This window comes from Ceratotherium simum, chromosome 13 (assembly GCF_057802395.1).
Source record: "Ceratotherium simum simum isolate JZ-2026a chromosome 13, ASM5780239v1, whole genome shotgun sequence".
Lineage (NCBI taxonomy): Eukaryota > Metazoa > Chordata > Mammalia > Perissodactyla > Rhinocerotidae > Ceratotherium > Ceratotherium simum.
The window spans coordinates 10,870,049-10,894,544 of NC_141912.1; the positions used below are offsets into that span (position 1 = coordinate 10,870,049).

The window sequence follows — 24,496 nt, forward strand, 5'->3', positions numbered from 1 at the left end:
TTTTAAGAACTTAAATATTTTATTTCATCTCTCTCTCATCTTTGTAAGCAAATTAACAGGGGTTAAAGGTGTGCACTGATTTTTTTTTTTTAACTAAGAATGGCAAAGCAATAAAAAAATGTTTGAGTATGTGCTCGAAATTGTGTTTGAAGTTACTTGTAGAAATAATTGAAGCCTAGGATCTTGAGCTTCGTTTGTTTCTGCCAGGCCTTGGGGCTGAGCCATAGTAATCCAGGATTCCCTTAATCCAATTTCAGGATTTGAAATTTTCTGGGTCAGCCAGATCAGTCAAAGCGGACCCAGGCTGCAGGTTTATTTTTGTTTCTCCCTTCTCCTGCAGCGCAGCCCTCTGGGTCTAGCCCTACGGGCCTGGTGTTCTCCCAACGCCCCAAGCCCAGGACTCCAGCTTCGCCCCGGTCCCCCAAAGTTGTGAAAAACACTGCCCAGCATCCTCTTCCGGACCTTCCAATGCTCCCCTAGGTAAGAGAGCTCCCAAAGGCCCGGTTCACTTTTCTGGATTTCCATTTCCGCCTGCTCCCCAATCTTGGCCCAGTTATTTCTCATTATTTTATTAGTTCTTTGACACTTAGAAAGATTTGTTTATAATTCAGATTTCTAAGTTGTATTCAGCCAGAGAGCTGGCCCCATTTATCTAGCCTACTATTACCAAAAGTTCAACTAAAAAACATTTAGAGACCACTATCCTAGACTATGCCAATGATTTCTCTTGTTTTTTTATAATTTTATTTATTTATTTTTTCCCCCAAAGGCCCAGTAGATAGTTGTATGTCATAGTTGCACATCCTTCTAGTTGCTGTATGTGGGACGCGGCCCCAGCATGGCGGGACAAGTGGTGCGTCGGTGCACGCCCGGGATCCGAACCCGGGCTGCCAGTAGCTGAGCACGCGTACTTAACCGCTAAGCCACGGGACCGGCCCGCCAATGATCTCTTAATGTCTCCAATCTTTCCTCACCCCCAGTCTCTCCTCCACTCTCCTGCCAGATCAATATTTTTAAAATATTTCCATCAAGTCACTTCCCTGCTCAAAAAAATCCTCAATGACTCTCACTGTGTGGTGGCTCTGTACTGTATCAACTTAGCTAAACTGGAATTTCCCAAAGTTTCCTTTTCTGTATGGCTCTGGATCAGTGTTGGCTAATAGAGACATTTTGGACTCTATTTGGGAGGTAGATATAAGGCAGCTGCTAATTATTTTTTTAATGTTTTAATGGCTGGTGGAAGGCGCCAGGCACGTCATCTCTGATCTGCAGCTAGCCCACCTGTTGTCATAGGGAAGCACCCAAACCACAGTTCCTCCACGTAGGGGGTTGACTGGTATTGTCCCTTCCGCTCCCCACCCCCCCCAAAATTCACATCCACATAGAATCTCAGAAACCTTATTTGGAAATAGAGTCTTTGCAAATGTAATTAGTTACATTAAGATGAGGTCCTGCTAGATCAGGACAGGCCCTAAATCCAGTGACTGGTGTCCTTTTAAGAAGGCTGTGTGAAGACAGAAAGATACACGTAGGGGAGAAGGCAGCGTGAAAATGGAGGCAGAGATTGGAGTGAGGCAGCTGCAAGTCAGGGAAGGTCAAAAATTTCCAGCCAGCACCAGAAGCTAGGAAGGATTCTCCCGTAGAGCCTTCGGAGGTGCCCTGCCAGCACCATCACTTCAGACTTGTAGCCTCCAGAACTGTGAGAGAATAAATTTCTGTTGTTTTAAGCCACCTGGTTTTTGGTACTTTGCCATGGCAGCCCTAAGAAACAAATACACTCCAGCTCCTGGCAGATCTCCTCCTCCAGTCTCTCCACCTCCTGGACTGAGTGTTTGAGCAGCTCCATAGTGAAGGGCGCCTGCTTCTCCTACATATCGAGGTTGGAGGTGGGGAGAGGCAGACGTGGGTTCCAGTTAGTCTTTCTGGGTAATCATCGTCTTTGTTGGTTCTGGTTTGCCCTTAGCCTGGTCCACATCCAACTTTCCTTCCCAACTGCCAGTGTAGCCCCTGTAGACTCAACACTAGACATGGAGGCAACTGCTGGTATAGACTGCCCCACCACTCACACAATTGCCTTTAATTCTTATGATAATTTCTTTATTCCATACCACACACGGTGGTTCTGCTTCTCTGATCAAACCCTAACAGACTGTTTCCCAAATTAAGTAAAAATGAATTGAATGAAATCAATTCTACTCCCCAGTTCCTTTCATTATATATTAGAATATATTAGGTTATTAAGATTAATAGCTTATTAAATTCTCGAAACCATTCTATGAAGAAGGTACTATTATTATGCCTATTTTGCAAATGTTTACAAATGTTAACAGAGGCTTAATCTCTCAGAGAGATAAAGTAATTCAACCAAGTCAGAATTCATACCCAGAGTCTAATTACAGAACAGGAATTGTCAACCACCATAGTAAACCTCCACTCCAAATTCATTAGAACTGAAAGGAATTGTATCTTTTCCACGGAATCTTAAGGACCCTCCCCCACCCCACCCCCACACAAAATGCATTTTCATGACTTCAAGACTTTGCTCGTGCCTTTTCCCTTAATATTCCCCTTTTCCCAGGAACTTCCCCAGTGAAACCCCCAGTCTTCTGGTACAAGGGAAACAAAATTTTCTTTTTAAGTCAGACTAGCCTGGTTTTGAATGTCAGCTCTATCCATTTCTTGCTACTACCAAATTTTATTTATTTATTTATTTTAGCTTTCAAAAGGGGCCTTATATTCTCAGCCTTGTCTTATTTGGGTTTTGAAACTAGTCAAGTCATTTCTCAGGCTGCTGTGGTTCTCGCCCCAGCCAGAGTCTTCGGAGTTGAAGAAGTCCTTGAACAAGCAGATTACCTTCTCCATCTCCATCCTCTGCTGCGGAATCTTCCGCCCAGGCAGTCCTGGCTGGCCTGGCGCATCCAGAGGAGGGGCAGAGGGGGACGCGAAGGGTCAGGGTCGCAGGGTGCAGAGCTGGCGGTGACGGCCATGACCCCCACCCTCAAATTTTTTAGATTCCCTAAGCCTCGATCTTATCTGTAAAATTCTTATGTTATACATGTAAAATAATATAGTCACTTATAGACATGTCTGGCTCTCCCTGCTAGACAGACTATGGATCTTCAACCTTTTAAGAACTACAACCCACAGTAAGAATATATTTTGCCTTGCGACTCAATTCACACACGCACGCACACACACACACACACACACACTCCCTACACAGATCCATACATCCGTATACATAGATAACAAACAAGTTTCACGAATAGTGCTTGCCCTCTCTCCTTGTAGCACACATTGATCTACCCTATCCTATCCTATCCTATCCTATCCTATCCTATCCTATCCTATCCTATCCTATCCTATCCTATCCTATCCTATCCTATCCTATGCTAATTCTTCCTATTCTATCCCTTACGATGCTGGTCATGACTCACTAAATTGATTTCACGAAGCACAGATGGGTCAATGTTAAAAACGCTGTGCCCGTTTGGGTTCGTTTATGTAACAGAGCATATTTGATTTGTTTTTGTATTGCTATGTTTTGGTATTGCTACTGGCAAGCGCAGTGCCTGGCACAAAGTAGGTATTTGGTAAATACTTAGCCTAGGACTGGGTTTTCCTTGAGAGCAGGAATCTTTGTCTTAGTTACCTTGTATCCATCCCACATTTAGCATAATTCTTCCCACAATATTTGGAGACCAAATGGCTAAAATTCAGGCCTATTGCCAAACTTTAGAGATTAAACATTTGGATCAATCAATATCTGACAAGCACCTACTATGTGGCAATACATAAATACCGAATTCATAGCTCCTTGCCTTAATTATCTTAAAAGCAGTGTGGGATTGCTAAGGGTCCGATCAATAATGTTGCCCTACCGAGAAATTAAAAAAAGGAGTAAGACATATGGAGGCCAAAATAGCACCTTTATTAATAATAACAACTAAGTGTCAGAGAACACATAATAATGTGAGAGCCAGTCAGACCTGTTATTAAACCCTAAATTGAGGCAACGCTGAACTAAGAGGGCCCTCCCTATGCTGACGGCCTATGCAGAGGAGGCATGAGGCAGCCCACACCCAAGAGGAATGTGGGAGGAGCTGAGCTCAGCAAACCCAGCTTGTTTTTCCTAAATGCACCAATTACATAAGTCATTTCTCCACTGACCAGGGACAGAGGGAATAAAAGAGCATAGAGAGACCACACATATTATTACCAATTGAGATTCCTCCATTGGAAGGAAACAGCAGAGGAGAGGTAAGTGTTCCTCAGAATCAGATTTGGGAAACAAGACATATATGTATATTCATATATATGAAATATTGAATAGTACTATAAAACAATTCAAGGAATATCACAAGGTAGGTACATAATTAATTGCTAAATGTAGTTGGCACTGTGTTTCTCAAGTCTGACTGTTCATCAAAACCTGGAGAAGACTAAATAATTACAGACTCTCTATATTCCCCTCACCCCTTCAGTACACCTGGCTTAAAACCCTAGACTCCAGGGTTTTTTAAGCTTCCCAGTAGTTCCATTGTACAGGTAAGGCTGAGAACCATTGGCTTAGAGGAGCTAGACAGACAACTGAACAGGAATCCGGGAAGTCTTACTGGGAGGGAAATTGGACAGACATTGTGGGATAAGTAAGATTGAGGTAGTGAGAAAGGAAGCAGCAGAAGTTTTATACAGGGATGAGAAAGGTAAGTAGAGGGACTCCAGAAATAACCATGGCTCAAGAGTAACCTCAAGATCTCACAGATTTATTCTTGGAAAAATGATCTATGCTAATCTAGCAAATGATATTACATGTGGCCACATGGTTTAGTGGAAAAGATCTTGGGCTTTTGAAAGTTAGGAGACTTTGGTTCCTGGCTGTGTGACTTTGGCCCAGTCACAACATCCTTCAACAGGATATTTAAGGGTCATCTGTAGAGACAGGAGTTCCTAAAGCATTCTGGGGAGATGGTTGAGCGGTCTTCCCCATTTCAGGAAATGGCACTGCCATTCACATGGGAGCTCAGGCTAAAAACCTAGGCGTTATTTTTGATTACTTTTTCTCACCTGTCTCTGCATCTAATCCGTCAACTAATCCTGATGATTCTCCTTCCAAAACATAGCCCAAATCTGTCCACCTTTCACCGACTCCGTTGATTACTACCCTAATCCAAGACACCACCTTTCCTTTGGATTACCCCAGAGTTTTGGATTCAGTAGATCTGGGGCAGGGACTGAGAACTTGCATTTCCAACAAGTTCCCAGCTGATGCTGATGCAGCTGGTCCAGAGACCATTCTTTGAGAACCACTGCTTTAGAGCAATGGTTCTTAACCATGGGTGCACATTAGAATCACCTGGGAGCTTTTAGAAATTACTGTGTTTGGGCCTGACCGCCACAGATTATGATTCATTTGGTATGGGGACGAGGTCTGGCCATTCATAATTTTTAAATCTCCCTCGGTGATTCAAAATGTGCATCCAGGATTGAGAAACACTCCAAAGGCTTACAGGAATGGCTAAATTTGTTTGCTCTTTGTGGCCTTTGCTCTAGCTGCTCCTATCACCTGGTACACTCTTCCTGGTAGGTCTTTCCTTGGGTGGATCCCTCTTGTCATTCAGGTCTCAGATTAAATGTCGCTTTCTCAGGTAGGCCTTCCCTGATCTCCCAGTCTAAAATAACACTCCTATCTTTATCACACTATCTTGCTTTTTTTCATTATAGGAATTAGCAGTTCGTGAGATTTCCCTATGTATGCTTATCATTTGTATCTTCCAACTATAATAAGCATCTTGAGCATAAACACCTTTGCTTGTCTGATTCACTGCTGTAACCTCAGCACTTACACAGTGGTTGGCTTCTATCAGGTATTCAATACATGTGAATGAAAGAGAAATAAAAAGCTTTAAAATAAATTCTTTCAGTTCTTGTGTGTGCTTTTCAATTATTCAGCTGGGTTTTAATAAAATGTGTTTTATTTATGCAATAGAATTGAACCATGTATGAAAAAAGCATCAATTGATTTTTCTGTAAATGTATCTTAATTGCACTGGGTTCATTCTCTCTTCATGGGAACCCTGTATTAAATCTGCTACAAAGTCATTATCCCTTAATGTATTTTCATATACAATATTTGTTCACAATACTGCTGCTTAGAGAATACAGATCAGAGAGTAGGGCAGCTGGGTATGGACAGGATATATCTATTAAATCAAGGAATTGCTGCTTAGATTTTATTTACTTGTTTTTGGAGACAGGACAGTAAATTTGCAGAAAAATGGAAACGTAGTGCAGGGAGCAATAGTCACAGGAAAACGTGAAGGCTATATCTGGTTCCTTCTGAAAGTGGGCTACACATTTATCCTCTCCTCTTCTGGGGGCACCTCTTTAATGAATGAATGTAATCTGGCGGAATTGAGTTTTAATTTCAGGTACAGATAGAGTACTTGAGATTATTGAAGCATCTTGTTTCACAGTGGTTTGCTCAAGCCAGTGCAGCAAAATCTTCAGCTGTGGGTCATCTGTCGCGTGGTCTCAAGGAAGGAGCTGAATTAAATTTACAATTCAAGTGAATTAAGGGCAAAGCAGATGTTCTTAATTCCCTCGTGGACCATTTCTGAAATGTTACCTATGAAAACAGAACAGTTTCCCTATTACAGGTGAAAAACAGAGATTTCCTGTCTCTAGCCCTTCTCTTTGGCAGGAATGGGGGTGTTTCCTCAAAAGTCCCGTTTATCCAGCCTTCGCCTCCAGCAATAGGGCTAGGTTTACACGAAACCAGTTTTTAAGGCAATTGCCTCCCCTTTCTTCCCTCTTCGTGATTCGTTGATCATGGCTTTAAACAAAACGACTTTGTGTGTGGGGTAATGGTTGAAATCACTCTGGCGCTTTGGTACACGCCAGAGGAGCAACTAACTGCGCGGATTCCGAGAACACCAACCCGCAGTCGGTAGACAGAGGTTGCGGCTTGAGAAAAACCAAAGGCAGAGGGGGCGAGAGGAAAGAAGCAAAGCCGCTGAATCGGCGGTGCATTCTGGGAGTTGTAGTCCCTACGGGGCTGCCTCCTCAAGCCTTCACCCGGCTCTGCACTCCACCTCCCAGCCACCCCCGCGCCGCGGAGGAGGCGAGTGGCGGGGGCGCTCGGTGATGAGCTGCCGCGGGAGGAGGGGGCCTGGGGCCGAGAAGCTGCCGCGGCCGCCGTCGGGAGACGTTAACATTTGCCGTCCTTGGGGGCCGAGGGACCCTCGGGCGGGTGGCGACGAGGGCCTGGTGGCCAGCGCGCGTCCCTGTGCTCGCCCTCTCTCCTGTCCACGAGCGCGCGGCGTTCGCCATGGAAGCGCATCCGGCCGCTGCCGGGGTCTCCGGGCGCCGCGTCCCCGGCTCCCCGGAGCGATGAGGGAGTAGGGGCGCTCGCCTCCCGTCCGCGCTCCGTCTGCCCGGCGGAGAAGGAGAGTCGGTTGGGTCGGTCGGGCCGGCTGCCCGCCCCGCCCCCTGGGGGCGCTGCCGAGGGGCGCCAGGCGCCCATGCCCGCCCGGGGGCCAGCCGCGCCCGGCGCTCGCCACTGAAGCTCAGGACGCGCCGCCCGCCGGCCTGCGCCCGCCGCCCCGCCGCCCCCCAAGATGTGGCACAACGTCGGGCTGACCCTGCTGGTGTTCGTGGCCACGCTGCTGATCGTCCTGCTGCTGATGGTGTGCGGTGAGTGGGGCATCCGCCGGGGGCAGTTCCGCACCGCAGTCCACACGCTTGCCCGACTCATGTTGCCGGCTTGCTTGTTTTGGCTGTTTTTTTTTTTGAAAAAGGCGTGGATGGACAAGTGTCTTAAAATCATCTCTTGTCCACTCTTGCCCACTTCTCAGGAGTGAGCTCAGAGGAGAGGGACCCTGACGCGTGACAGGCCCGCTGGCATCCTGGAGAGGGAAAGAACAGGATCCAGGGCTGGGCATCTTGACTCGGGGTTAAACCAGATAACTGCTTCACCGGCAGCGTCTGCTCTTGATTGCCGTTCTTATCACAGTCTGCCCAGATTTTAACCTTGGCCTGTATTCGAAGGTGAAGTGATTGATTGGTTACTCCTTTTTCTTTTTCTTTTTTTTTCTTTTTTACGGGTTCTGACCCTAATGATAATGAGAGGTTTCGCTTTCTCCATTTAATCAGCGAAAGGGAAGGGACAGAGTGGGGTTTGAAGCACACGTGAAATTGTTTGTTTGCTTCGAGTTCATGCTTAAACTAAATTCCAAACAGAAATATTGAGAGTAGGCAGAACTTAAAAACAGCGGCTATATTAAACTTCCACGGTCAGGTAACCTGAGTCTTCTGTAATAACGGTGCTATTTTGTTTGCTGTAGCTTTTTTCCTTCTTGGAATGAGAGGACATAAAACTTTCTTCTCAAGGTAGTATTAGAGCAATATTAGATCTTTTTGATTTCTTTATACACAGTAACCGATAACCGCAGGTCTCTTAGCAAAGTGAGCAATTGTGAAAATTTGGGAAGTGTTTAAAACCAGATGTCAGTGAATTTTTTATAATCATGATATTGAAGTATGGGTTCAGGTTGATGCAATAATTGGCCAGAATTCAAAATAAATACTATTTGGGCTTGTTCATTACATGATTAATTTGCTAAATGTGCATTATCAGCTGTGCTTGGAGAAGATATGTGTGCACTTGTGCATATGCATATTATGTATTTATATACTTGTATGTGTATTTTTAATTTTCTTGCTTTACTAAGGCACCAGAGTTAAAGCTTCTCACTTACAGTCTTTCTTTTCTGATAATAAAACAATTGAAAATCCTTTCTCAATTTCCTGCTTGTGATATCAGGATTTGGGGCTAGTTGTAGAGGTTTAAGATTCTTCAAGTAAGGAAACCCAGATCTTTGTGATTTGTTTGGATGTGAGGAAGAAGAGAAAAAGGAGAGGGCGTATGCTTTGTTTTCTCATTTGGAGATGCAGGCTACCTGGAGATGGAGATGTGACACGTGGACCACACAACACCTTCGATAGAATATTTGCCAAACTTGCCTTTGGGGCATAAAAATTCCTAATTGCTACATACATCAGACTTGCTCTCTCAGCTCCCAATAGCTAGTTGATTTTAAATTTTACTTATTTTTCTAAAAGTGCCCTGCGTTTCATTTCAGAAAACATTATGGAATGAGAGGTAAGGTGTGGTAAGTAAAAGAACACCTCATTTTGATTGGAATGGTCAAGAACTAATGACTCTATGAAGAAGTAATCCAAGCCCTTTTTTGTTGGGAGAGCTAATGATGGCGTAGCTTCATGCTGTGACTAGGGATTTGGGAGAGGAGGGAAGGATCCGACCAGACTTGAGAGAGAAACTAGGGCGTTGTATTAGTTTGCTGGGGCTGCCGTTAACAAACTACATTACCACAGACATTAAACAGAAATTTATTTTCTCACAGGTCTGGAGGCTAGAAGTTTGAGGTCAAGGTGTCAGCAGGGTTGATTTCTCATGAGGCCTCTCTCCTTGTCTTGTAGATGGCCGTCTCCTCCCTGTGTCTTCACATGGTCTTTCCTCTGTGTCTTTCTGTGTCCTAATCTTTTCTAATAAGAACACCAGTCATATTGGATTAGGGCCCTGCCCTTAGGAATTAATCGAACCTTAATTAACTCTTTAAAGGCCGTCTCTCCAAATGCAGTCACATTGGGGGTTAGAAATCTATGACATGGTCTGCCGCAAGAACCTCATACCCTAGCTAATTCTGATTTTCAAATTTCAGGTTCCTAGGGAGGTTTTCCTTCTCCTATCTATATTGGTTATGTCTCTTTTCTCGCCTCTCATTCATTCTATAATGTTTTCCATGCCCACTGTTCACTGAAGCTGCCCTTGTCAAGGTCAGTAACAAGTGGCCTCCATATTGCCAAGTCCATGGTTACTTATTAGCCCTAATTGTACTTCATCTCTCATACTCATTCAATACAAGTGAGCATTTCTTCCATGAAGCATTTCTTTCGGCTTTTGTACACTGTACTTGCGTGGTACTCTTCCTGCCATGGTAGCTAATTGTTCATCTTTTCCTGGCTTCTCATCCTCTAAAATTTCTTGACTTTTTTGATCACAGTCTACCATAGGAAATCATTTTACATTATTCCCAGTACATTCATAAGTATATAAATTACATATATCAATCAGTTTATATATACATCTATCTACCTATCATATCTCTGAAATAAAAAATTTATGGACTAATACTTGCCCTTACTCTGTGAAATGCGTGCTATTTTCTATTAAATTTCTATAATATGTTATAATACAAATATATATTTTTATTTTCTCATTTCTCCTGTTCTCTCTCTATGGATTCTTATCCAGTTCTAGAGATTTAAATATTAACTGTAACTAATGACTAATATCCAGCTCTCACTTCTTTCCTGCACCCTGGGCTCATGCAGCAAACTTTTTTTCTTGATACCCCAGTTGGAGATCTAAGAAGCATCTCAAATGTAATACATCTAAAACAGAACTCTTGATTTCTACCACCTGTCCCCCGGCCCCATTCCATTCCCATCTGAGATCAGCCACCCGTCCGTCCTTCTGTCCCAGCTCCCCTCCACCTGCTGTGACCCCCGCCCCCAATCTCACATGTTACAAGCAGCCAAGGACATAGGTGTCATCCTTGATTTCCTTCGTTTTGCCCTTTCCTTTACTCCCCATCCCCCGCCCCTTACAAATATCAACTCCATCTGGAAGTCTCTTCAGTTTTTATCTCTTTTAAAAAATCTGAAATATGTCCTCTTCTCCAAGTCCACCACCCCCACCCTCTTTGGCTTACCTTAGTTTCCTAACTAGTGTTTTTCCACCTCCTCTTTTCTTTATAAGCCACTTTTCATATACTAGCCAGACTCTTTTATTAAGACAGTGCTTTTCTTGAAAGTTTTTAACAAAAGAAAGTTTCAAAAGTCAATAGTAGTAAAAGACATAAAAAAGTAGTTCCTTTCAACCCTCAGTTTCACTGTTTCCCTTAGTTATTTACTTCCATATTCCTAAATAATTTATTCATAGCTGTCTTTTGATTTTGTAATTTTAGACATGATATTTATTAACCATGGTAGAGTCCCCATTTCTTTCCCTGCATGCCATTAAAAACAACAGCTTTTGGGTGATTTGATAGTCAAGATTTATATTTTGACTATGTAAATAGTCCCTGCTGGTCAAATAGTGTAATATGACCACACGTCCTTTCTTATATGGTTCTCCATTTTCTTAAAGTTAATAATTCCTTTTTAATTTACCTAGTATTACTTTTTTGCGGGTACACATTGTTAATTCATTCCCCACCAATGTTCCATAATCTCTTACACATACTCATCAGTAATATATCTCATATGTTCAAGGGAATTGTTCCTCTCCTCTCCCGGAACCCTTCCTCCAATTCCCCCACCTAGTGCCAAAACCCCCATTCCTTCTCAACAGCTTTCATTCTTAGCCTACCCTTTATTTCTCTGCTATAAACCCTGTTTTCAGGATCTTGTGTCATCATCTTTCTCAGTTTACACTCTTGTTTTGCTGGAGCACATTTTCTAGTAGCTTTCTAAGAAACAATGCATGAAAAATAATTTTTTGAGTTAATGCCTGCCTGAAAATGTCTTCTTTATTTTCTACCTTTATACTTGATTGATAATTTGAATAGATTTCAGGTTGCAAATAATTTTCATCCAGAATTTAAAAATTATTACTCCATTTATTTGTAGCGTCCTGGGCCTCATTTTGAAAAATCTAATGCCTTCTGTTTCCTTGTCCTTGTAAGTGACTTAGTTTCTCTTTCTAGATGCTTTCTGGATAGTTTTTTTTAATCATTGTTACTCTGAAACGTCATAATAATATGCCTGGGTATGTTTCTCTTTCATTTTTCTGGGCCTTTTTGACTCAGATTTATTCTTTATTTCTGGGAAAATTTTCTATTAGGTCTTCGATTATTTTCTCTCCTCCATTTTCTTAATTCTTTCTGAAACTTCTGTTAGTTGGATGTTGGACTTTATGGGCTGATTCTTTAATTTTATCTTTTTATCTTCTATTTTTTATCTTCCTCCTCTCTCTTTCTTCTGCTGTTTTGGGTTTGTCTTCTCCCTCTTCTGTTTTTATTTTAATATCCAGTTTTTAATTTCAGAGCTTGCTTGTTCACTGATGACTTTTCTTCTGTAGTACCTGTTCTTGCTTCATGTATGTAATATCTCATCTCCATAAGCATATTAGTTACAGTTGTTTTTATTGTTGTTTTTAGTGTTTTTCTTCTCCCTACATTGCCTTTGTTTCTTCCGTGTATTTTCTTTTTGCTTTTTTGCTTTGGACTCTCTTTGTGATGGGAGGTTTTCTGCACATGTCTAGTGATCTGTTCTCTGTTCATGTTTAAGGGTGAGGTAGTAAAAGATGGTGGTAAATTCTCAGTGTCAGCTCTGGGCTCACTGCAGGGTGACTGGGCAGAAAGTTGGCTTCTTCTCTAGGGGAATCCCCAATTGTTAGTGTCTGGAGGGCTATTCTCTGTAGGTATTCCATCTCTCCAGAGATGAATCCTCTCCTTTTTTGCTTGGGAATTATAAACTTAGCTGCCTACATGACAGTTCTGTAAATAGACTTTCAGCTAATCCGTTTTCCTTCCCTCCCCTCTTCCTATCCCAAGTCCTGATGTTTTCCATGGTTCTTGATTGAATTTTGGCTCAACTTGGTATCCCCCTCCTCTGCCATCCGGATTTTTGTTTCCTTTACTCTGCTACGTCAGTTATCACCCTTTTAAAAATTTCACTACTCAGCGCGCTCTGATGCTGGCGGCCCGGGTTCGGATCCCGGGCATGCCCCAGGGCACCACTTCTCCGTCCAACGGGAGGCCGAGTCCCACGTACAGCAACTAGAAGGATGTGAACCTATGACATACAACTATCTACTGGGGCTTTGGGGGGAAAAATGAATAAATAAAATCTTAAAAAAAAAAAAAAAAAAAAAAATTTCACTACTTGCTTGAAACCTATCCTCCAATGGTTTCTCATTTCCCTTGAAATATAATCCAGATTTCTTACTATGGCCTCCAAGCATCTGTGTGATGTAGCCCCCTACCACTTCTCCACTTGCCTCTCCATTCTCCTCCCCACTACTCTCAACATTCCACCACAGGCCAACCTTCTACTCTCCTCAGGGCCTTTGCCCTCAGTCTTCCTCTGGTTCTTCAAATGGCTGGTTCCCTTTCATTCAGGTTTCACATCAACTGTCATCTCAGAGAGACCTGCCCTGACCACCTCAGGTAGCCCATCTATTTCATTGACCCTTCGTTTTCAGAGCTCTTCACCCTTTCTGAAATGAGCTATTTTATATGTTTGTTTCCCCCAGTTAGAGTGTAAGCTTCATGAAGGTGGGGCCCTGGTTTGGTTTGTTCATTGTGTTATCCCTGGATCCTAGAGTAGTGCCTGGCGTGTAGTAGGCCCTGATATATTTGAAGAAGGAATGAAGAAAGATTCCTCAATATAAATTATTAAGTGAAATTCCCGTGACAAAATAAGTCTTACGTGTGGTACAACCAGGGTTGTCTCAAGATGGATAACCCTTATATTACTCAATAAAATATGCCTAATGAGCTCTTATGTTCAGGAGCTGTGGTGGTGGTCATGGGTTTCCAAACATTAATAAAGCATAATACCTGCTCCTGAGGGTCTTATACTCCAGTAGGGAAGACGCGCGTACAAGATAACTGGTAAAACCTAGGCTTCTGAGCTCCACTTCTGCATTCACAACTCTTAACTCCTTTTTCTGGTTGTTTCATAGAGCTCAGAATCTTACCCTGAAACAACTCCTTGTTTTCAGTTTATGCACAAAACCGTAGGCGTTATTTTACCTTCCTCGTTTATTCACAATCATTGGGCCCTATGTCATACACACATTCATCCCCCAGATATTGGAGCATCTCTTGTAAGCATGGTTCTGAGATACAAAGATAACTGAAACCTGGTCCCACGCCTAAATCACAAGTTCTGGAAGAGGATACAGTCATTACTTCCAACAACAAATTGCAAATGTCTACGAAAAGGTCTACTAATGTAGGTACACTGTACTTTTTATATGAAATTCATCAACTTGCATGTATATATTCATTCCTTGTTAACATCTTCCTTTCCAATAGAAACAAGCTTTTTCTTTTCCTAAGGCTCCAAGAGCAATCAGCAAACACTGAATTTACCTCGGTAGGATAATAAAAAATATGTTTGGTCTTTGTCCCTGGTCTCTAGTACAGAGCTCCCCAAACCGGTGGAATTTCCTGAGTGAAAGGAGCATCTTTTGTTATTCATAGCAAGCCCCTTTTGACCTTGCCTGTGTTTATGCTAATGAGGGGCCGTCACCAAAGAGACAGAACATATGATTAGTGGGTGGGAAGTTTCAGCTCTACCCTCTGACCTCCCGGGAGGGAGGAGACCTAGAGATTGGGTTATAAAAATTCTTGAACAATGATTATATGAGCATTCCAAACTTAGCATATCTAAAACCACATTCTTGATCTTGCTTTTCTTGCAGCCTTCTCCATCTCAGTAAATGGCAACTTTGTCATTCCAGTTGTCAGTGAGGCCTCCCTAACCGCTCTGTAAGACACCAGCCTGGCACACATGCCCCCTTTCCCCTTCCTCTGCTGTATTTTTTCCTCTAGTTCTTCATTATCATTGGGCAAATATGTTGCAGTAAGGGTGGTATTTGGAACGTCGTAGGTGCTTGATGAATGTTTGAATGAATGAAGAAATGAATGAATTTTCAGCCCTTGAAGAATTGACTAGGATGAGGCTATAGATGGGACAGGAGGCATCCAGGTTATGGCACCTTATATGGCACCTTATATGCATCACCTGCGGAGTTTATGCTTTCTGATAGGCCATGAGGAGCTGTCTAAGAGGTTTTAGCAGGAACTTAGAATTTTATAGGCTGCTCTAACTACAGTGTGTGGAGAGTGGGAGGCTAGAAGCAAGGAAACCAATTAGACCTTGTGTTAAGAGTTGATGAGTTTGAGCTAAGGCGCCAACAGTAGGGGCTGGGAATGGTGGTGGCTTTCTGATTGTAGTGTGACCCAGCGACAGTGACGCCAATTCTGTCTGCTCTGCCTGCCTCTGTGAGATTTGAAGTCTTTAGGTCCTAGGAGACTATCAGCGTGGGACTACCTGAGGAGTGAGAAGTAGTTGTTTGTCTGGTGTGCAGACCCTCCCTTCTCCAGAGGTTGGCTTGGTTGTGTGCCCTAGTTCAACAGACCCTGGCCGACTGAAATTTGCAGGCCTTGTCTAGTACCCAGTCCCAGGTTCCTGCTGTGCCTGACAGGGTCAGGGAGTCAATGAACAGAGTCGGACTCTGGCTGATCTAGCTTTAAAGACTACCAGCACTGACGCTTATTAACTGTGTGACTTGAGCAGCGCACTCATCCTCTCTAATTTTAGCCAGTAGATGACTTTGCAAGTAATAGACTCTGGGAGTACTGAGGGGCGACTGTATTTCTGCTTATCTGTCTTAAATTGAGGTACAGGTGAATAAATATAAATTAATTGATGTTTGAAAAATAGATTTCCAAAGATTAAATCTGGTTTTAGAAATTTAAACTATCCTTAGTTTAATATGGTTTTACTTAGGATAATATATATTTCAAAGGTAATGATAGAATAAGATAAAATGTGTTGATCACAGAAAAGTGTGAACAGAAATTGTATAATTTGATGAGCTTTAGCAAATGTATGTGGTAGTGTGACTACCACCACAATCAGGATATAGAACATTTTCATCACTCTAGAAAGTTCCCTTGTGTCCTTTTGTAGTCAGTCCTCAAGCCTCTGGCAACAACTGCCTGGCTTTCCGTAACCATAATTTTGCCTTATCTAGAATTTAATATAAATGGAATCATACAACATATTTTTTGTTTGATATCTTTCACTTAGCACGATGCTTTTGAAATCCATCTGTTGCTGTGTATATCAGTGATTCACTGTTTTTATTGATAGATAATATTTCATTGTATAGATATACCACAATTTGTTTATCCATTTACTTATTGATGGATGTTATGGTTGTTTCCAGCTTTTAGCTATTTACAAGTATTATTACTATCATTAGCATTCAATTACAAGTCTTGGTGGGAATATATATTTTCATTTCTCTTGAGTAACTTTATAATAAACTGCCAGACATTTTGCATTCCAAACAGCCATGTGGTAAAGTTTCTGTTCAAATTTTTTGCCCATTTTAAAAAACTGCATTGTCTTTTATTATTAAGTTGTAACAATTTTCTATGTATTTTGGGTACCGTCTTTTATCAGATATATTTTTTATGAAGATTTTCTTCAAATATATGTCTTGCCTTTTCATTTTTAAGTATCATTAGAAGAGCAAGTGTTTTGTATTTTAAGTCCCATTTATCAGTTTTTTCTTGTGTATTTCATGCTTTTTAAGTCCTAAGAAATCATTGCTTACCCCAAGGTCACAGATTTTCTCCTACATTTTCTTCCAGCAGTTTTTTTTTTTTTTTTTCGGTCTTGCACATTCTCTGAGTTTCGACAAATGTACACTGACATATATCCACCATGATAGGATCATACAGAGAAGTTTCACTGGCCTAAAAATCTCTATACCCGCCTCTTCCCTGACCCCTGGCTACTGGCAAACACTCATCTTTTTCTGTCTCTATAGTTTTGCTTTTTCCCGAATGTCATTTAGGTGGAATCATACAGCATGTAGCCTTTTCAGATTGCCTTCTTTCACTTGGTAATAGGCATTTAAGGTTCATCCATGCCTTTTCATGGCTGGATAGCGCATTTTTTTTGAGTGCCGAAGAATATTCCATTGTCAGGATGTACCACAGTTTATCCATTCACCTCCTGAAAGCCATCTTGGTTACTTTCCAGGTTTGGCAATTATGAACAAAGCTGCTGTAAATATCCCTGTGGAGGTTTTTTGTGGACAGAAGTTCTCAACTCCTTTGGGTCAATATCAAGGAGCGTGATTGCTGGATCATCCGGTGAGAATGTTTAGTTTTGTAAGGAACCACCAGACTGCCTTCCACAGTGTCTGTGCCATTGTGCATTCTCACCAGCAATGTATGAGACCTGCTGTTGCTCCACGTCCTTGCAGCATTCCATGTTCTCAATGTTCCGGATTTGACTACTCTAATAGGTGTGTAGGGGAGATGTATTTTTTTTTTAATTTATTTTTTATTGATGTTTTAATAGTTTTTAACATTGTGAAATTTTGGCTTGTACATTTTTGTTCGTCCATCACCATATATATGACTCCGTTCACCCCTTGTGCCCACCCCCACCCCCATAGCCCCTGGTAACCACAATACAGTTTTCTCTGTCCATGTGTTGGTTTATATTCCACATATGAATGAGATCATACGGTGTTTGTCTTTCTCCTTCTGGCTTACTTCACTTAACATAATCCCCTCCAGGCCCATCCATGTTGTTGCAAATGGGACGATTTTGTCTTTTTTTATGGCTGAGTAGTATTCCATTGTATATATACACCACATTTTCTTGATCCAGTCGTCAGTCGAGGGACACTTAGGTTGCTTCCACTTCTTGGCTATGGTGAATAATGCTGCAATGAACATAGGGGTGCATAAGCCTCTTTGGATTGTTGACTTCAGGTTCGTTGGATAGATTCCCAGTAGTGGCATGGCTGGATCATAGGGCATCTCTATTTTTAATTCTGTGAGGAATCTCCATCCCGTTTTCCATAGAGGCTGCACCAGTTCGCATTCCCACCAGCTGTGTAGGAGGGTTCCTGTTTCTCCACATCCTCTCCAACATTCGTTGTTTTTTGTCTTGGTGATTATAGACGTTCTAACGGGCGTGAGGTGATGATATCTTAGTGTTGTTTTGATTTGCATTTCCCTGATGTTTAGGTTTTACTCATAGGTTTGTCATCTCCTTTGAGGTAAATTTGTGTATGGTTTGAGTTAAGGATTGGGGTTCTTTTTTTGTCTGTGTGTGTGTTTGAGGAAGATCAACCCTGAGCTAACATCCATGCCAATCCTTTTCCTCTTTTTGCTGAGGAAGACTGGCCCTGGGCTAACATTTGTGCCCATCTTCCTCCACTTTATATGGGAGGCCGCCACAGCATGGCTTGACAAGTGGTGCCTCGGTGCGTGCCCAGGATCCGAAACCGGGCCACCAGCAGCGGAGCGTGCGCACTTAACCGCTACGCCACAGGGCTGGCCCCTCTTTTTTTTTTTTTTTTTTTTTTGCATAAGGATATCCAACTGATTTAGCATCATTTATTGAAAAGGCAGTTGTTGAAAATCTTTTGACCCTATATGTATGGGTTTATTTCTGAACTCTTCTATTCATTGACCTGTGTGTCTATCCTTATGTCAGTTGTGTAGGTTATGCAATGTTATTCTTTTCAAAATGTTTTGGCTATTTTAGATCCTTTGCATTTCCTTGTAAGCTTCCGAATCAGCTTTTCAAAATAGATCTATTAAATCAATAGGTCAAGTTGGAGAGAAATGACATGTTAATGTTGAGATCCATGACCATATTGTATCTCTCCATTTTTTTTTAGGACTTTAATTTCTCTCAGCAACATTTTATATTTTTCCATGTATAATATAGGTCTTTCACTAATTTTGTCAAATTTAGCTGTAAAAATTTCATATTTTTTATGCTATTGTAAATGGTATTCTTTTAATGTTTGCTGCTAATATATACAAATACAAATGATTTTTGTATGTTGACAGTGTATTTGGCAAAACTGTTAAACTTATTTATTACCCCTATTTTTTGTAAATTGCCTCAGATTTTCTACCCTGAGGCTCATGTTAACTGCAAATGAGGATTGTTTTACCTATTCTTTCCAGTGTGTATGTCTTGTAGTTTTTGCCTTATTGTACCACCAGTACAGTGTTGAAAGAAAGGGATAAGAGCACACTTTCCTCCCTGATCTTTTGGAAAGAAACATTTAGTCTTTCACCATTGAATATAATGTCAGCTATGAGTTCTTTGTAGATATTCTTTATCAGGTTGAAGAAGAAATGTTTCCTTCTATTCCTACTTTGCTGATTTTTTTAAAAAAATTAGAAGTAGATGTTGGATTTTTTTCCAAATGCTTTTTCTGTATCTATTGAGAAGATCATGTGGATTTTCTTTGTCAGTTACTATGGTGAATTACATTGATTGAGTTTTGAATGTTAAACCAACTCTACATTCCTCAGATAAACCCTCTTGTTCATGATTTCTTATCTTTTTTATATATTGCAGGATTTGATTTACTAAATATTTAAGGTTTTCATATTGACATTCATGAGGAATATTTGTAGTTTTCTTAAATGCCTTTGTCTAGTTTGCTGTAAGAGTCATGCAGACCTCATCAAATGAGTTGGGAAATGTTCCTTTCTCTTTTGTTTTTTGGAAGAGTTTGCATAGAATTGGTATATTAGTTTTATATTGCTGCATGACAAATTACCACTAACTTAGCATCTTAAAACAACATATAATTATTAGCTCACAGTTTCTGTGGGACAGGAGTCTGGGTATGGCTTAGTTGGGTTCTCTGTTCCTCATCTCGCAGGTCTACAGTAAAGGCGTTGTCCTGGCTCACGTAGTTCTTAGCAGAGTTCGGTTCCTTGTGACTGTAGGACTCATGGTGGCTTGCTTCTTCAAGCAAGAGAATCTCTCCGACACCAGCGAAGGTCTCAGTCTCTTGTTTAAAGATTTTCGCGTAAAATTGAGTTAGGTCCACCTAGGATAATTTCCGTTGTGAGTAACTCAGGATCAACTGATGGAGATCTTAATTACATGTGCAAAATCCCTTTACCTTTACCATATAGCATAACCTAATAAAGGGAGTAACTATACCATCACCTTTGCCATATACTGTGGGTTGGAAGCAGGTCACAGGTTCTGCCCACACTCAAGGAAACAGGTCACGCGAGGATTGTACAAAGGCTTGGCTCATTGAGGTTATTAAGATGTGTCTGCCATAATTCATATACTTTCTTTCTTAAAAGTTTGGTAGAATTAATCTGGGCCAGGACTTTTCTTTTGGGGAGGGTTTTTAACTACCAATTCAATTTCTTTAATAGATACTGGGCTATTCTAGTTATCTATTTCTTCTTTCTTTTTATTGTGGTAACGGTTTGTAACGTTATATAAATTTCAGATGTACATCATTATATTTCAGTTTCTGTGTAGATTATATCATGTTCACCACCCAAAGACTAATTATAATCCATCACCACACACATGTGCCTAATCATCCCTTTCACCTTCCTCCCTCCCCACTTCCCCTCTGGTAACCACCAGTCCAGTCTCTGTCTCGATGTGATTATTTGTTGTTGTTGTTATCTTCTACTTATGAATGAGATCGTATGGTATTTGACTTTCTCCCTCTGACTTATTTCATTTAGCATAATACCCTCAAGGTCCATCCATGTTGTCACAAATGGCTGGATTTCGTTGTTTCTTTAGATGAATAGTATTCCATTTTGTGTATATATTGTATCTTTATCCATTCATCCCTTTATGTGCACCTAGGTTGCTTCCAAGTCTTAGCATTGTGAACAATGCTGCAGTGAACATAGGGGTGCATGTATCTTTACGCATTGGTATTTTCATGTTCTTTGGATAAATACCCAGCAGTGGAATAGCTGGATCGTATGGTAGTTCGATTCTTAATTTTTTGAGGTATCTCCATACTGTTTTCTATAGTGACTGCACCAGTTTGCATTCCCACCAGCAGTGTATGAGAGTTCCCTTCTCTCCACATCCTCTCCAACAGTTGTTGTTTCCTGTCTTGTTAATTATAGCCGTTCTGATGGGAGTGAGGTGATCTCATTGTAGTTTTGATTTGCATTTCCCCGATAATGATGTTGAACATCTTTTCATGTGCCTGTTGGCCATCTGTATATCTTCTTTGGAGAAATGTCTGTTCAGGTCTTTTGCCCATTTTTTAATTGGGTTGTTAGTGTTTTTGTTGTTGAGATGTATGAGTTCTTTATTTATTTTGGATATTAACACCTTATCAGATATATGGTTTGCAAATATCTTCTCCCAATTGTTAGGTTGTCTTTTCATTTTGTTGATGGTTTCCTTTGCTGTGCAGAAGATTTTTAGTCTGATGTAGTCCCATTTGTTTATTTTTTCTATTGTTTCCCTTGCCTGGTGAGACATGGTACTTGAAAATATGTTGCTAAGTCGGATGTCGAAGAGTGTACTGCCTATGTTTTCTTCTAGAAGTTTCATGGTTTCAGGTCTTACATTCAAGTCTTTAATCCATTTGGAGTGAATTTTTGTGTATGGTGTAAGATAATGGTCTACTTTCATTTTTTTGCATGTGGCTGACCAGTTTTCCCAACACCATTTATTGAAGAGACTTTCCTTTCTCCATCGTATGCTCTTGGTTCCCTTGTCAAAAATTAGCTGTCCATATATGTGTGGGTTTATTTCTGGGTTCCTGATTCTGTTCCATTGATCTTTGTGTCTATTTTTGTGCCAGTACCATGCTGTTTTGGTTACTGTAGTTTTGTAGTATGTTTTGAAATCAGGGAGTGTGATGCCTCCAGCTTTGTTCTTTTTTCTCAGGATTCCTTTGGCTATTCGGGGTCTTTTGTTGTTCCGTGTAAGTTTTAGGATTCTTTGTTCTGTTTCTGTGAAAAATGTTGTTGGAACTTTGGTAGGGATTCTGTTGAATCTGTAAATTGCTTTAGGAGGTATGGACATTTTAGCTATGTTAATTCTTCCAATCCAAGAGCACAGAATATCTTTCCATTTCTTTGTGTCTTTTTCAGTTTCTTTCCACAGTGTTTTATAGTTTTCAGTGTACAGGTCTTTCACTTCTTTGGTTAAGTTTATTCCTAGGTATTTTATTCTTTTTATTGCACTTGTAAATGGGATTGTATTCTTAATGTCTCTTTCTGCTACTTCATTGTTATTATATAGAAATACGACTGATTTTTGTATGTTGATTTTGTATCCTGCAACTTTATGGTTTATTGGTGATAAACTTCTTTAGTTCTTGCTTGTCTGGGAAACTCTAATGTATTATCTCTCCTCCCATTCTGAATCATAACCTTGCCAGGTAGAGTATTCTTGGCTGTGGGTTTTTTCCTTTTAGCACTTTAAATATATAGTGCCACTCTCTTCTAGCCTGTAAGGTTTCTGCTGAGAAGTCGGCTCATAGCCTTATGGGGTTTCCTTTGTATGTAACTTTGTGCCTTTCTCTTGTGGCTTTTAAGATTCTCTCTTTATCTTTAATTCTGGGCATTTTAATTATGATGTGTCTTGGTGTGGGCCTCTTTGGTTTTATCTTTTTTGGTGCTCTCTGTGCTTCCTGTACCTGGATGTCTGTTTCCTTCCTTAGGTTAGGAAAGTTCTCAGCTATTATTTCTTCAAATAGATTCTCTGCCCCTTTGTCTCTCTCTTCTCCCTCTGGAACACCTATAACACGGATGTTAGTGTGCTTGATATTGTCCCAGAGGTCCCTTAGACTGTCCTTACTCTTTTTAATTCTTTTTTCTTTTGTCTGTTCGGCTTGGGTGATTTCCTCTAGTCTTTCATCTAGCTCGCTGATCCATTCCTCGGTATCCTCTACTCTGCTTTTGAGTCCCTCTAGTGAATTTTTCATTTCCAGTCTTGTATGCTTCATTTCTGATTGGTTCTTTTTTATATTTATCATTTCTTTGTTGACGTTTTCACTGAGTTCATCCATTCTTCTCCCAAGATCAGTGAGCATCCATATGACTCTGTTTGAACTCTTCATTGGGTAGATTGCTCATTTCTGTTTCATTTTAGTTGTTTTTCTGGGGTTTTGTCTTGTTCTCTTAATTGGAATATATTCCTTTGCCTCCTCATTTCGTCTCTTTCTCTGTCCTTATATCTATGTATTGGGTAGGTTAGCTACATCTTTTGATCTTGGAGAGGTGACCATATATAAGAGATGCCTTACAAGGCCCAGCAGTGTGCTTCTGTCTTATCACCAGTGCCGGATGTTCCAGGAGTGACCCCCGTGTGGGCCACGTATGTCCTTCTGTTGTGGCAGGGTTGCTCTTGCAGACGCCCAGGGAGGCTGAACTGTCCCCCTGGCTGGCTGGTTGGAATGCTCAGCTGCCTGTGGCTGTTATGGACCTTTCAGTCTCTTTATCGGGTGTGGGGAGTCCCAGCACAGTTGGCTGCAAGGTCTAATAGCACATTCCTGTTGCAGTTTTTCTGCTAGGTGAGTAGGCTCCCAGCATAGCTGGATGCTAGTCTCAGGGGTTTATAATTGCTGTAGCCCTCTAGCCTATAAGGCTTTTGTCAGCTCTCTCAGGATTGCAGCTGGGAGGGCTGGCCCCAGGCAGGGGAACACCCAGTTGTTTCAGGCCTTGGAAGGTGGAGCTGTTCCCCTGTGTGGCTGTTTGGGAAGCACAAGTCTTCTGCAGCTGACAATCCCCACCACCCATAGGGCCACACACACCATCGACACAGTCCTGTCCCATGCGCACCTCCTGACCCCTGAAGTGGACCCAGTCACCACACAGCAGAGGCCCTACACACTCCCCCAATGCCCTGCACACTCCTCACGCACGCCCTGCACCACAGAGGTGAACTCACTCGCCTGGCAGCAGAGAATCCAGGCACCTAGATTATGCAGGCCCAAAAGTTGACTGATGGCTTGTTGTTGGGTGGAGCCAGTCCCTAGGGTGAGCTGCTTGCCCTGGCTGAACTGGATTAAATCTGTAATCTAGAGGGTGGAGCAGTCCCTGGGCGGAGAGGCCAGGGGAGAACTTCAGGGGTGTCTGCCACGAGCTCTGTCAGCATGCCTGCACCAGGTCACAACAATGGCTGCCACCAATGTCTCAGTCCCTGGAGAGGTCTCACTTCTCACCAAGATGCACTCAAGGCCTATCAGGTGAGTCTCTTTTCACCAAAGGACTGTCCACCTTTCTTTCTGGTGGTTTTAGATTGCTTTCCAAAATGGGTGAATTAGTGTGTGGGTCCTTTAAGAGCTGGTTAGTTTTTTTTCTTATGTCAGGTAGCTTTTCTGGGGATATTCCCCGTTGTTGTTAGTAGCCAGCAAAGCCAGATATTGTGACACTTGTCTCGGTTGTGTTGGGTCCAAAAAATGCTTATAGCAGCAGCAGTCCCTGCTCAGGTCCCCCACTCCTCCAGGGAAGGCTGTGTACCTTTGGATTGCTCCTGGGTGGCCAGGAGGCGCTGCTGCTTGTGAAGGTGGCTTTTTTTTCTCTCTAGAAGGGAATTTCTGTCTCTTCCACCTCAGTCAGGACTGTTGTGTGGTGCAGGGGTTCCTCGTATCTAGTTTTCAGTTCTCTCGCAGGGGTAATTGTTCCAAGAGTAGTTGTAAGTATTTTGTGTCCATAGGAGGAGGTGAGTTCAGAGTCCACCTATGCCGCCATCTTGACGCCGATCTCCCCTGTCTATTCTTCTTGAGTGAACTTGCATAGTTTGTGTCTTTCAAGCACACTATATCTATTTAATCTGAATTGTATAATTTACAGGGATAAAGTTTATAATCTCTCATCCTTGTAAT

General features: G+C 41.7%; 1 protein-coding gene across 1 annotated transcript in view; it reads left to right on the forward strand.

Annotated features, from left to right (window-relative positions):
- The first annotated feature begins 7,150 nt into the window (after positions 1-7,150).
- SMIM13 (small integral membrane protein 13) overlaps positions 7,151-24,496 on the forward strand; it is a 31,594-nt gene continuing 14,248 nt past the window's right edge. Inside the window, exon 1 of the mRNA XM_004432188.3 lies at positions 7,151-7,695. Coding sequence (XP_004432245.1) covers positions 7,620-7,695 — 76 coding nt within the window. The 5' untranslated portion in view covers positions 7,151-7,619. The remainder of the gene's footprint in view (positions 7,696-24,496) is intronic.